The sequence below is a fragment of the Oenanthe melanoleuca genome, chromosome 3 (assembly GCF_029582105.1).
Source record: "Oenanthe melanoleuca isolate GR-GAL-2019-014 chromosome 3, OMel1.0, whole genome shotgun sequence".
NCBI classification, from domain to species: domain Eukaryota; kingdom Metazoa; phylum Chordata; class Aves; order Passeriformes; family Muscicapidae; genus Oenanthe; species Oenanthe melanoleuca.
In genome coordinates, this window is record NC_079336.1 from 17,896,690 (window position 1) to 17,911,912 (window position 15,223).

The 15,223-nt window shown below is 35.5% G+C and overlaps 1 protein-coding gene across 1 annotated transcript in view; it reads right to left on the minus strand.

Annotated features, from left to right (window-relative positions):
* The window catches only part of SNTG2 (syntrophin gamma 2), a 205,963-nt gene that overhangs the window by 26,454 nt on the left and 164,286 nt on the right, over positions 1-15,223 (minus strand). The window contains exons 12-14 of the mRNA XM_056487301.1: positions 10,061-10,177; positions 580-655; positions 542-544 (exon numbers count right to left, since the gene is read on the minus strand). Coding sequence (XP_056343276.1) covers positions 542-544; positions 580-655; positions 10,061-10,177 — 196 coding nt within the window. The remainder of the gene's footprint in view (positions 1-541; positions 545-579; positions 656-10,060; positions 10,178-15,223) is intronic.

A 15,223-nucleotide genomic window follows, 5' to 3' on the forward strand; every position in this document is an offset into this window, starting at 1 on the left:
CTTTGACTGGGACAAGTTAGACAGAAAATAAGACTTGTCTAGTTGGGTGAAGAAAATTAATTCTAGGGGAGACAAACCCAACATGCTGCCCTTTGTAAAGAAAAACTTGCAATACTTGATACAAAAATCAGTACATACGATACAATGATAATGATATGATATGGACATAATTTCATATTTTTAATTACTAAAATGAAAGTATCTTTATATGGATCAATAATTACAGCAAGAATATTTTTCATTATGTTTGCTTGAAAATCTGACCCACTAAGAAAAAACCAATATCATCATGCTTAGCAGTGTGTCTCATGGATACTTTATACAGCTCTAATACTGAAAACTTTCTTCAATAAGAAAGCATTTTAGTAACTTGCTCACTTGGAGCTTAACCCGTTTTCCATGTTCTCTTATACTTGCACAGCTAATGTACCAGCAATTTCAAATAGTATTTAAAAAAAAAACCAAACAGATGAACTGCTTGAATGCTAGTTATTCCTAGTTAAGATTAACTTGAGTTTATCATCAACAGGAAAAGGCAAACTTTCTTTACTAAGTTAAATATTGGAACCGTTGGTAAACCTACCTTGTGAATTTTAAATAGAACCTCACAGAGGTTATAGATTTTTTCAGCTCGTACCCAGTCTAGAGTGCTTACCTATAATATAAAAAAAAATTATCAACACATTCTTTATTTGAAAGTCATGTACAGATGAAAAAAACTAAAAGGGTTTTGTCCATAATTATTCTACTGGATCCTTTAAGTACATCACTAGGCACATCACTACATTTAACATAGCATTTAGAAAAGACTGACAAATACTGTTAATTTTTTCCAGAAACAGGAATTATAAAGTGCTAAATAATTTCATTTTTTCTTTTCCCAGTATGATGGAAACCTCTTTGTAGTCTCTGTGGTTAGTTACACAAGCATTTTTATTTCTCAAGATGCTAACACAGAGAACTCAGTCTCAAGCACAGTCATTCAGCTTTATGTCTCAATATTAAAAAAATCATACAATCAATAGACTGAGATGTATTTCTAAATTTAGTTTTGAGTTTACATGCACTACGGAGGCAATAACTCAATATTTATTCTAAAAATGGAAAAGTACTATGTTACTGCAATATTTAAAATCAAGAATATCAACTGTGTGCTCAATAATATGAAAACACTTTTCTTTTTTTGTTTCCTTTTGATTTCATTAGTTAATCCTGTTGACATGACAGGCTGATAAAATCTGAGCAGCAAGAATGATGTTTGAAGTTTATACCAAATTCTACTTAATGATGTGATAATCTGTTTCCTTTTAAAAACAGTACCTAGCCTACATAGCTCAAGAAAAGAAAAAAAAATTGAATTTATACACAGGAAAAATTCAATGGGAATATGCATTATTTTTGCTTATATGTTTTAGAGAAAAATCCTAGCTCTTGGGGAATGCAGAGGAATGGCTGCATAGATAAATGAAGGATTTGACTAGGTTGTAACTCTGTGGCTTTTGGTATATAGAAATAAGTATTTTAGTAACTTTAATAGTAACTTGGATAATTTAAAATTCTAGGGCTGATATAGCTTTCTCTTATTCCTGCATCTCACCCAAAAGGAAGAAAGCAGAAAAAATAAATTAAAACTATTAACATAAAGAAAAACTTGTTTGTCAAATATCTGGTTTAGGTGGATGAAAATTAACTGGAAAAAACTGAAATTCAGTAACAGATTATTTGTGTTCACAGTAGCACATAATTCACCTTTTAAAAAAATTAGTACTTCTCCTGATGATTTTCATGGAGATATCAACATGTTCTTGTTCTTTTGAAATTTATTTCAAAATTTAATTTTCAAGTCTCTTTAAATTCCAAGCTATTAAACAGAATTGTAATAACTTGATGAGAATTCAAACCACTACAACACTTTCAGGCCTCTGATGGGACTTCTGTTGGTTATGAAATGTTACTTCAGAGTCCTAAGGAGAAGTAATGTGAACTTGGTGTTAGTTTCTTTCTAATCTTAAAAATCTGAATTAATTCTTAATAATCTAGACTTCTCCCAGTTTCTCTTAGATTTAGATTAGTTTTTTAAGATTATTAAACTTAAATATTAGGAATCCCCTACAGGAATGGGACTAAAGAACTCTAGAAGTTCTAGAACCACATCTTTTCAGGATATAGAGAGACTCACATTCTAGGATTCTCCATTACACAGTTTCTATATCTTAAAATCAAATGGAAAACACAACTTGACTACAATCCACTAGAATATGCAAAACAGGTTACATGCTTTGTTTTACTATGAGCAATGCCTCAAAAATAAAAGCTCAAAACATTACATATAGTTAATTTTAAAATGACATGATAAAAAGACATAGTATTAATTAATATTTTTCAAATTTAAATGTAATGTCAGCTGGTTTAGAAAAGAAATTTAAAGAAATTTCAGATATTAACTTTTCCTCCATAAAATGTAGCAGTTTTTAAAGACATACCTTTCTATTTTTAGGTTTCCATTTCTATTTTTCTTCTTGTAAGTCCATTCAATATTTTATTTAAGTTTTGCAATTTAATTATTGTACAAATAAGAAATAATGTAAGTTTTGAAAGAACTGAAACAGAGTAATTATAAAGCTAAAGAAATATACATTTAAACAGTCTCACAGTAAAGTAAGTACTGCAGGTCTTTGCTTAATCTTATTTCCAAGGAAATATTTTTGTACTTTGATGGCTGTTTTGAAAAGAAAATAATTAAATAATCCATGTTTTTCCCTATTACTGTTGATCCTCCAAAGGGATATTCATGCTTCTTGCAAAATAAGGTTTAGAGTAGAATGGGGCTATTTCACTATTTGGTCTTGAATTTCTCAAAGGGAAAGGGATCTTTTCCATATCACTTAATAGCAGGAGAACCCTTTATTGCTCTAAGTGGCTATGCACAGAAGCATAAGCACTGATTCATTTGCTTTTTGTGAAACCAATTTTGGTGACATGGGCTATCACCTGAAAGCTGTTGAGATATGAATGGACTTTCATTTGGCCATATCACTTATTTTGATTCCTGAAGATTAATTTTAACTGTTGGGGTTCTTTGAACTATTAGTGATGGAGAAAGGTGACACTGCTGTGCCATAAAATTCACTCTGAATACTTCAGACTTCTTCCCATTATTCCATGTATCTCTTTCATCTTTTGATGCTGTGTAAACTCATGTGACATTTTCAGCAGAGGCAAGCAGTGACAGTGACAACTGCTGGCACCTCTATAAGGTTTTTTTCACCTGTATATGTCAGAGAAAGGCTACCATACTTATAGAGTGAACAGTCTGAATACAACTGTGTGCAAGGTGCTCAGAACACAAATGACATGACAAGAGGAATTTTAAGGAGGTAAAACAAACATATTACAAAGGAATATTAGAATCTAAACAGACAGCTGACATTATTTATAGTTTTATCAGAAGTATCATAGTATGTCTAAGTTTAAAATGTTACTGTTATAAACTGCTTTACTTTTAAAAAACCCACAAATAACCATATACTTTCAGTCAAGGAGAAAAGCTGGAAATATTCAGGAAAATTCATGAAAACTGCAATACCCTTCATTTGATTTAAAGAATGTTCCAGTTTATTGCAGGTTATCCATCATAACACATGCAATAACTGGGTAATAAGTAACTAAGATAAATGAGATACTCAAGTATATCTCTTAGGCAATGAAACAGTTTTTCTCATTATTTCCCTTTGGAATTGATCCTGCAGGTATTCTATACATTGCAATTTCTTGGCATGACAGTATTATTATTTTTTATGAAGCATTTGACAAAACATTTCAAACAGCTATATTCAGGATAGATGACTTAACGAAACATGCTTGCATTCACATGAATTTAGTTCAGACAGTTTCAGAAATAGTGTAAAATACATAAGAGTTTCAATTTGCATTCAGTAACCTTTTACTTTAATTCGTGTTTGTCTACTACATGAATTTATGACCAAGAGGAGCTGAATGATGTTATTTATATTACTGGCAGACCAACTCCTCAGCTAACCCAGTGCAGTATCTATGGAATACTTGGTTCTGTAGACATTTAGCTACATTAATCCTTTCAGGAATATTGCAAAACTAATACATTTGTAAACTCATAGCTAGCACTGAGCTGATGAGCAAGATAAAACCAGAGTTACAGAAAACAGGAACCTGAAATTATAATTCTATGTCTCAAATGAGAGAGTGAAATAGGTACAACAGTCCCAAGTGTTTCATAAATACTTTTTACTTTAGGATGAGTTTCTGCAATTTCCTCATGGTTGAAAAACTTCATTACATTGGAGTTCTGAAAATAAGCAAACTCGTAAAATCTAGCTTTACATAGACCCAATGATCTCAGCATCAGTTCAAACTCATATTCCAAATATACTTACCTTTAAATATGTGTGTTAATCATTGGTTTTTCTTTAAAAATTTATGATTTAAAATAGAGAGAAAATAATAAAGTTAAACTCATTTTTACAAACACACATGCAGTAAACAATTAGCTCACAAAGTTACTCCCTAGAAGAGAACTCTGCATTTATAAAACAGGCATAAAAGACTTTCATGCCTGCTCAGAGATCACCACTAAATAAAGAAATATAAGGTGAAGAGAATCATACTTCAAAGCTCTCTAAAATCAAATTAACATAACAGACTCTTGGCCTCTCTCTGAACACAGAATGTGATTCTAGAAGTCTCCAGAGCCCCCCAAGATATTAAACATATTTGAATAAATTTGAAGAATAAAATATAAGGGGGAAAAAAATCAAAGTGTCTATAGTATTTATTACTGGAATACAGCAAATGCTGCATTATCTGAGAATTAAGCAGAAGCATCCAATCTGTCTAGAAGTGCTAAAAAGGTCAAAGAAAATTAAATACTGCTAGGTAAAGAGTAATTAATTCACTGGTCTCTTCACTCCTAAATGGAAAAAAAATAAACCAGGACTAATTTAGAAAAATGATTGTAAGGTATTAAAAAGGAAAACAAGAAATCAAGGCCTGGTCCTGTGATGAACTATGATATGGAATTGTAAGAAGTCTAAAGATGCCCCAAACAACTCAAATTGGGTTGTACAAAACACACACTAAAACAGTTAGATCCTTGTAAATCCTGTAACAACAAAAATAATACTTATGTGTAGAGTTAGAAAGTTCACCAAAACTGTTCATGTCAAGTCTAAGTTCTCCAACTTATTTCCACCTTGCTCCTAATATGTTACATTGACATCTTGTTAATATAAGTTACCAGCAGAAGTATTTAGAACTTACATGGCAGCATTAAATGCACTGCTTGTCTTATTTACATTGTGCAAGTTTCTCTGTACTGTCAAATGTGGAACTATTCCTGTTGCTTTCACAATATTCTCCTGCTTATTCTTTTCTTAAAATTATAAAAAGCACATGCAGGGATTTTCTAGCTGCTTTCATGTTAAATTACTTCATTGCTATTTATTTAATCACATTGAAAAATACAGTTTTGCAATTAAGGGTAACACAGCAGATGTAAGGATATGGCTACTTGAAGACTTTAAGGTAAAACCATAATGAACTATAAGGAAAACATATAAAACTATAAAGAAAAAATGAAACAGTAGAAATGTATCCTACATCTAGCCCATATTCCATAAAAACATTAAATTAATTTCTGGAAATTTTCAAATATATAAAAAAATAGTTTGATTTTGAAAAACAATTTAGAATACTTTTTCCTCAATTTCTTCTAGGATATCAATTTAGAACTTTTCCAATATTTGAAAATTGACAAGAATTTTTAGACGCTTTTAGAATGTCATAAAGTACTGCTTGTATATTAAAACTGACACAAGCATAATTTCTATTGGTTCAATGGTGTTTTTCAGATATGCAGTTTTCAGAAATGTATCATTTTCTAATATAGCAGTCTGTAAATGAAATCTATAAATTTCTTAAATACAATCAGATAAGCCACTTCAGAGATGCAAAAAGACTACCTAGTATTCTTGATATTTATGTCTGCGGTGAAGCCTCTATATTTCTGGAATCACCATCTGGGATATTGTAGAAATAGTGTATAAATAGAGTATTACTGGTCTTATTGATTTCATAGTATCATATCCACATTTTTTCCACAATTTTCTGTATTTTTGCTCACTTTCCATTCTTATGAAAATTAGCAGCTCTATTTACATTCACATCATCTTTTCTACATAATGAAATAGAAAAAAGAGTTGAAATTGTGCTACATCCTTTTACAAGCAGTTGTAAAATTATGGATAAAGGTAAGTGTAGAACTTACAGGTCATCTGCTTTGTGCACACTATATTGATACAGTGATATGCAACGTTGATTCAGAATACAGATTGCAATAGCAACATCTCTGAAATAAAACATGTTAAACTTGTATCTTCTAACAAATGAGCTGAAAAACCTGCATTTTTGTGATTGAACTACGGTTTTTTGGTTTTTCCTGCTTAAGATAGCAAAAAAGCCAAACCTCGGTAGGAGCAATGGTAAGAGCAGTAGTATCAAATATTTCTAAAAACAGTGGAAGAGCTCTTTAAATAGTTTTCTGTGGGGACTTGTGTTTCCAACTACAGAGCAGGGACAAGTGACACAGAGCCAGTGCCATGGGAGCTCTCCGGGGTCTGGCAGGGCAGGGTCCCAGCTCATGGTCCTGCAGTGGACTGACCTTGTCACACAGTCAAACACCCACAGAGCCCCTCACTAACTCCCCATCCCCCTGCTAAGGGATGGGAGAGACAACAGGAAGAACAAAATTGAGAAAATGCATGGGGCAAGAAGAGCACAATTTAATAGAGTGATGGAAAGGGGAAGAAATCAATTAATGCAAAGGCAATTGTACACTGCTCACGCCAAGCAGACCAATGCCCAGCCAGGCTCCAGACTGGCTACTTTTGAAGAACAGATCCCCATTTTTTATTGCTGAGCATGATGTTTCATGGTACATGCTTAATGGAAATCCTTTTTGGCCTAATTAAATCAGCTGTTCCAGCTGTGCCCCCCACAGCCTTCCCAGCCCCAGGCTGTTTGCTGGGTGAGCAGTGAGAACAGAAAGGCTGCACCAGCCCTGCTCAGCATCAGCACAAGCACGGCAGTGTTAGCTCTGCTTTGGCCCCAGTAAGAAACGGGCTGCCATGATGTAGTGACCTCCACCCCAACAAGGCCCAGTACATACCCCAGCAGGGGCAGGGCAGCCATGGGCACTGGGCAGCCCCGGCTCTGGGCACCATCCATCTCCCTGGCAGCAGCCATGGGCACTGGGCAGCCCCAGCTCTGGGAACCAGCCATCTCCCTGGCAGCAGCCATGGCCACAGGGCAGCCCCAGCTCTGGGCACCAGCCATCTCCCTGGCAGCAGCCAAGGGCACAGGGCGGCCCCAGCTCTGGACACCAGCCATCTCCCTGGCAGCAGCCATGGACACAGGGCACCAGCCATGACCCTGGCAGCAGCCATGGACACTGGGCAGCCCCAGCTCTGGGCACCAGCCATCTCCCTGGCAGCAGCCAAGGGCACAGGGCGGCCCCGGCTCTGGGCACCAGCCATCTCCCTGGCAGCAGCCATGGACACAGGGCACCAGCCATGACCCTGGCAGCAGCCATGGACACTGGGCAGCCCCAGCTCTGGGCACCAGCCATCTCCCTGGCAGCAGCCATGGACACAGGGCAGCCCCAGCTCTGGGCACCAGCCATGACCCTGGCAGCAGCCATGGACACTGGGCAGCCCCAGCTCTGGGCACCAGCCATCTCCCTGGCAGCAGCCATGGGCACAGGGCACCAGCCATGACCCTGGCAGCAGCCATGGGCACTGGGCAGTCCCAGCTCTGGGCACCAGCCATCTCCCTGGCAGCAGGCACAGGCCAAGGCTGGGCCTGGATATGGGCTGTGCAGACCCTGAGAGTCATTCCCGAGTTAGGGAGACACAAGAGGCTTCTCTCACAGCAAGTGCCCATGTACCCACTCCTGTTCTGCTCCCTTGGTCAGCTCCATGCCTGGTCCCTGTCCCTCAGTCTTTCGGTCACTCCCAGCCTGTTTCCCCTTGGCTCCCATGCCCCAACCCACCTTTGTGCCTCCCCCACATCCCCTGGGAATTGGTCTCATGCTCCCCCCACCCCGAACATCCCATGTACTTGAACCTGGATCCTCACCACAAGGCCTGCCTTTGTCTTTGCCTCTGACCTGGGCTATCCATGCGCATGGCTGAAATAAACATCTCTGTGGCACCCACTCAAAGGCCCTTCCTGCCTCTCCATCTTCTCCCACATTACCAGCTATCCAGGCCACAACAAAGGGCCTTGGCTGGCCTTGGCGCGTGGGGCCATGGCTGGGCAGGGCAGGGCAGGGCTGTGGAGCCCAGGGGCTGCACTGGCATCCTGGAGTGAGCCACAGGGAAAGGCATCAACAGCAGCCAGGGCTGGAGGAGTCCTCAGGAGACTGATAATCAACTTCAAAGTGTGGCTTTAGATCCAGGTTTGACGTCTCCAGACAGGAGGTTGCTGGAAACTACTAATTTAGTGTTTAGTTTTTGGGGGTTTGTCCCCTCAAAAAAGACATCTGGGGAATGTTAAAAGAGCAAGAAAACTGGTCAACAAGTTTTTTAATTTATGGACTCTGTCACATTTGCTGGTGCATCACAGTATTGAGGGGATATAACACTTTGATCAAAGGGATCCCTTTTGTTCATTTTTTGAAAGCCAAGGTTCCTACAAAAAAATTTACAGGATCATAATATATGATAAAGTCTGTCAAGTAATTAATACTACCTATCACCCCCACTTGTCTGTTAATAGCATGCTGAAAATGGTAAATGAAGTAGTTTATCCCAAATCAGTATCATATAGATACATAATTTTAATTACTTCAAAAATGTGTCCTAGAAACAAGTCTGAAGAAAATCAGTAAAATTTATAGAGGAAAATAATTCATGTGGTGTGTTATTTATTTGTTTAATATTTTTGCGTAGTTTTCACATTTTAATTGTATTGTAGTAATTTAATCAAATTTTAATTCCTTTGTTGGGCTATGAAACCCCCAATTTTTAGAGGAGGAAACCCCCCCTCTATTCCCAGATATGTTGTGCCATTTTAAAAATATTATTATGGCCATTTTAGAATGTTTGAAGTTAATTGGAATCATTGGATTAATAATTTCAATCTAGAGAGGAGGAAATTTTACCTAATGCATTTCAGTGAGGTTCATAAATAACTTTTGAAAAGTATGTACTTCCCAAAGGTGCTGCAGAGAGTACACATATAAAGGATCAGATTTTCTTTGGATCAGCAGACAAAACTGGGAGACTGAGCACCTTCTGAGCAAAACTGTAAGCAAATTGTATAATTGAAATTGCATTCTAAGTTGACATTTTATTCTTTTATGATTTGTTTAAGGCAAAGGTTTTCTGGAGAAAAATGAAAGGATTAAATATTACCATGCGGTAAGTATTGCTAATTTATTTTAACGGTTTAGAATTCTACAGCTCATTTCCATTTCATCATTCTGTATTAATTTTTAGGAAAATATTAGATAAGGCACCTGTTGTGAAATATCATTCTTGTTATGAGGTACATAAATTGTCAAAGTAACAATTGGTCAAACTGTACACTTAGCACTTCAATCCCTTGCTTGTGTGAAAAATCCACAAGTATCATCCAGTAGTATGGATGGTTTATTTCATGATGCATCTTGTCTTTCAGAAAGCAGAGTAACTACCAGCTCATTACATCTACATAAAACCTTAGAATAAATAAGGGAAGAAATATTAGGCCTAATCAACCAAAATAAAACCTGACCTTGACAACTTCAAAAAACAAAACATCCCATAAGGAAGCCTTTACACTATCCAGATACAGCAAGCTTTTCAGAGGACCTTGAAAGATGCCAAATATCTCCAGTTTATTAAAATCCAGTGGCATCTGTGGCTTTAACTTACATTGAAATCTCAGCTAAAAACTTCATTTGATAAAGGAAAACAAACCCAGACGTAACAAACAAGTTTCCATTTACAATGAAACTGACACAAGAATATAAACTTTTTTTTACCGGTGGAGTGCTGAAAATGTAGAAGGATGAACCCTTCAGGGCCAGAAACTTGAATTTGTAGAGCTGAGATGAATCAGTTCCTTCAAGTCTCTCATTTACCCATCCCATATGTATGACCTGTAAAAGAAAATAATTGAAAATTAAAGTTCTCTTTCTCAGTGGATCATAAGGGTGGTTTTAGTGAATGTCTTCCAACCATTTCCATATTCTTGAAGTGTACAGTATCATGCCAGCATGTCAGAAGTCCCTGAAGAGACTTAAACTTGTAGTACAGGTAGTCTGAATATTATCTGAAATAATCTCTGTTTTAAAAGCCACCTATGCAGGTCAAAGCAGACTCTCATTTGAGCCAGCAGAAAACTTACATGTACTGAAGTAGTTCAGCAGTTTATGAAGACCATAATACCTTATCTATAGCAGTGTCAAATCCTGGAAGTACTGACATTTCTATTACACATACCTCTAAACAAATCACTAGATTTATCTGAAATCAAACAGCTTTCACCAGGCTCGTGTTTGCAGCTGTTAACAAAGTCTTTGTCACACTTGTTGTCTTTCAGAGTTTGTACAATTTTTTCAAATACACTTTATCACGTTTTTGTTTTCGAAGAATTAGATGCCAAATTCAGTGGTTATACAATGCTAGCAGTGTTAAACAATGCATGCCTTTATTTTCCAGATAAATTAATGCTAAGAAAAAAATGAAGTGAAGATATAAAATTGCATGCTTCACTTTTGAGGTAAATACAAATTTATAAAGGAATGCTATAAAAATAATGCTATAGTGTGGTACCAGAATATAATGAATGTCTTTACTGAAAAATAACAAAGCAAAAAAACATTCCAGGCTTCATTTTGCATACATTAAGAGGAATATATTGCTCTTGAAACAGGTGCTTAAATCTAGAGTGAATCACCAATCTGAATGTATAAGTATTGCTGAGCAGCTTGTTCGTTTTCAACTAAGGCTACGCTTACAGACAGTAATGAGTTACACAGGGAAGAAATGCAAAAGCACCAGCTAACAGTATGGATGAATGATCATATTTATATTATGAAAACCTCACAAATTGTTTTCTAATGTTGGTATTTAATGTATCAATTATGTCTCCTGTCAATCAGTTTATCAATAAATCAGTATGTTGAGCCAGACCATCCTTCTCCATACTGTTCTACTGAGCTCCAGCACTAACATTTTAATGAGATCAAAGAAACAGCAAAATAAATACAGTAGCCCTTCCAGTTCTTGATTTGTTATTCTGTAAATTGAATAACTCTCACCAAAACCTTGATTCTATAGTAGTCAGCAAAAGTGTAGAAACAGGATGTTCAGACACCACATTACTTAAAAAAGAATCACAAGAATTACTGTTGTTGATACTCTACTACAATTATAATTATATATATTAGTACCAAATAACACAGACAAAAAGACTGATATCCAATATAATTTTAGGGGTTTTTACTTTCTTTTTACATATCTTTCTTATTGACTGGTTTACTTAATGGTCTTTTAGACCTCAGATATGGAGAAAGAATAATTATTCAATTCAACAAAATCTGTATGGAACAAAAGAAAACAAGTGTTGGTACTCAATAAAAAGCTGTCTGTGGTTTACTGGGTTATGGAGATTTTAATTAGATCTTAGTATGTGGGTGGGAATATTAATCTGGGATAAAAAATATTCAGTTTTTTTTTTTATTGAAACCTGCCATTTGAAGTTTTCAAGAGTGCTCATAAGGCATTTTACTATAAACTGCCCTTTTCAGAGAGCACTGCTTTCACTACTATTTGAAAATTACCCATACATCATTGATGCATTTTTAAGTTTCTAACATGCTCTAATACATTTTCCAAAAGTTCCTGTAAGAAGGAAATGAGCAATGGCACTCATTACAAGGAGATAAAACAAGTCACTAACAAAATGTAATCCAATCATAGCAAATAAATGAAAGTTCTTATTTGCACTTATTGTTTTCCTACAGCAATAAAGCATCTAGATGCTGCAATGTCTAGAAATTTAATGTGTTACATGTAATAAAACAGTCAGTACATTTTGTATATAGTACTTTTTAGTTAAATACTTATGAATAGTAAATGATGCAAAACACTCAGGAGGGAATTGAAGAAAGATGAGGATAAAGTAATTTTATTGCTATATGTTATATTTTTAAAAACATTTTTCTGTTTTGGAAAAAAAAAAAAAAAGATAAAGAGAAAGAAAGAAAAAAAAAAAGGTCTTTCAAGAGTAGGTGCAGGATTTCTTGTATGCTGCAGGATGAAGCCAGGCAAACATATTCCTGGCATGCTTGCAGCAGCAGTTCTGCTATGAGGAAAATGAAAAAACCCTCAATATTAGAAAAGCTTCTTATTTAGAATTTTGATCTTATAATTATCAAACTGAGAGTAGAAAAGAGGCTTCTGAAAAACTTAGTACCCTACACTCTCCATGATACCTATTTTGTTTCTAAAAAATTCTTCCTTAATTTTCTCAGGACCTCTGCTAGTTGAGGCTTCTTATTTTCTCTCTAGCACTTTATTTCTCATGTCAAGCATGAATCAGTCTTGCTGTAATCACAGTTACAGACTTTTTTTTTTTCCTATCCACTAAAGACTTAAATTATTTTCACCTTGAAGTGGAAAAATTAAAAAAGCTTACTCAGTTCACAAATGGAGCAAAAATCATTGATAAGGATTTGTAGGTCCTGTGGCATCATTTTTTGCTGCTTTTCACATGTTCTTCTCTGAGCAAAAAGTTATCATTATTGAATATTTCTTTCAAACATCTCTATTTCCTTCAACCTGGCTTCTTCAGATAGGGGCATCTCTGAGTTCTATTAAGAAAATGGTGGATTAGCCAAACCTTTCTAAAAGAATTTTCCCTCCCAGATAACCATCAAGCATTTTCCAGTAACAACCTCTTCAGTTTTTCCCAGTCTTTTACATCTACTTAATCATTCTTGCATATATGCCGTGTCCTAATAGGCTTCAACCCTGGTTTTCAGACTCCTTCTTCAATATGGCAAGATCATTCTTAAGTTTAACAATGTATTTTAAAGCTTAATGTCTGCAAAATTAGTAGGCTTACTTTTGCTTGTGCACCACAAAGGCAGTATTCAAGAGAGCTGGATCCAGGTCAGACCTCTTCACCACTTCTAGCCAATATGTCAGTTTTGAAAGTGAACCATCTATACCTAATATTGGATTATCCAACAAAAGCTGTACAATCTAAACTGTATAATACTTGTTTAAAATATTTTAATGTCAGAACTGTCAAAAACCTTGCTGGAATCAAGATATGTTGCAGCAACCTCCTGTCACACATCCACAGGATATGTTACATGTTCACAAGAGAAAATTAGATTGGTTGTCACTATTTCTTATTGACAAATCCTTCAGGACAGTTATTTGTCATCTTTCTGCTCCACACAGGTATTTTGTTTATTTATTTCAAATTTCTTCACAGGGATTGAAGTCAAATTGACTAGTCTTTGTCCAACCTCTCCTTCTTTATTCAGCATCCATAATGTTTGCCCTTTCCTAACCTTTCAATATGTCACTTGGCAGACACAAATCCCCTGAAATAACCATAAAAGTTTAAGTCTTAAAAATGCAAAAAACTATCCAGCAAAGAAATCAAGAAACATTGCAAGTATTTTTATCAGTACAGAAAGAGAATTGGCTAATTCACTTTTATAAAAAATAAAAATCAATCCAGCAGTATGTATTTTTGGAAAATTGAGTCCCAAATCTAACAAAGAATCAAGTGCTTTCAAATCTCTAGAGTATTATAATAAATTATATCAAGCAAAATCAAAAGTTATGATGCTTAGATGCTGCCTGTTTCATCACTGACACAGGTTACATAGACACTTAGAAGCAGAGCTTCAGCTGTGCTACTTATTTAATATCTTTCAAATTTTTGTAATCCCTGAATATTTCTTAAAATCTTGTAGTCCTTGACTTGGAGTAACCATCATGACATGTCCTGGCATAACTAGAATTCACCAAACAATTTCCACAGACAGTCTGGGATTTTAGCTTTAGTGGAAATAATTTCTAATAGGCGGTTTAAGTGAAAACACCTTGCTTTGGTGGAAAAAAAGAATTTAAAAGTGTGGAAGTAGCTGGACCAATTAACTTCATGACCTGGTATAACAGTATAAATATATCAAGAATAACTACAACTTCTTCCCTAATATTGCTAACTTTGCCTAATACCTCTCACTTTGGGTCACAGACACAGGGCAAAGTCATAGAATCAGAGAATCATAGAATATTTTGAGTTGGAAGGGATCCACAAGAAATATCAAAGTCTAAATTATGGCCCTGCACAGCCCAAGAATCAAACCATCTTTTGGCAAAGAGACCCATAATAAAGCTTGTTTAGACCCTTAATCCTTTCCCATTTTCTTTATTTAAATACGTATGGAATTCATTATGTTCTGGAGATTCAGTTTGCAGTAAAACCAGTCAGAAGCAATATAAAAGACAAAGAAGAAAGCTGGGTTTAACAAAGTAATTTTTTACATTCTTGATGACCCTGAATCCTAGTTTTTTAATGGCCTGTGAAAAACAGAATCTGAATGGAAACTATCCACATCCAACCTTGTCCCTTTATGAAAGATTAAGTTGGACTCTAAAAGCCATGAAGAAAACTCACCGCAGGCAACACATTAATGAAACTCTAAGGATCTGTTTAATTCTTCAGGAATGTCCAGGCTCAAAAGGAAAGATAAATTTGCAACTATCACCAATTTTACTTCAAGGCAGTTCTTCAAGTGACCTTCAATCTTTTAAGGTTATACTTTTTCTAAATTTTAAATCAATTGCCTTAATAAGAGCTATTCAGGTCTGTACAAACATTATGTAACTGAGGCTAATAGGCTCCATTAATCTAGGCCAGAGCAAGCCCTCTTCTGCTTTCAGTTATCATTGCCAAATTTTACATTATGCTTTTGTGATATATATACCTGAGAATTCATATTTTGATTGTTTTTAAAGCAAATTTTCACAGGATATATAAAGTCTGAGTTGTTCACAATTCCTTCTTTTTTATGTTTTCTAGTTTTGTTTACTTGATCTGCCCAAATTCATTATAAACTTTCCCCCTCCTCACATTTTGGCAGAGAACAATCCAATGTTTGTTGCTGTCAATTGTA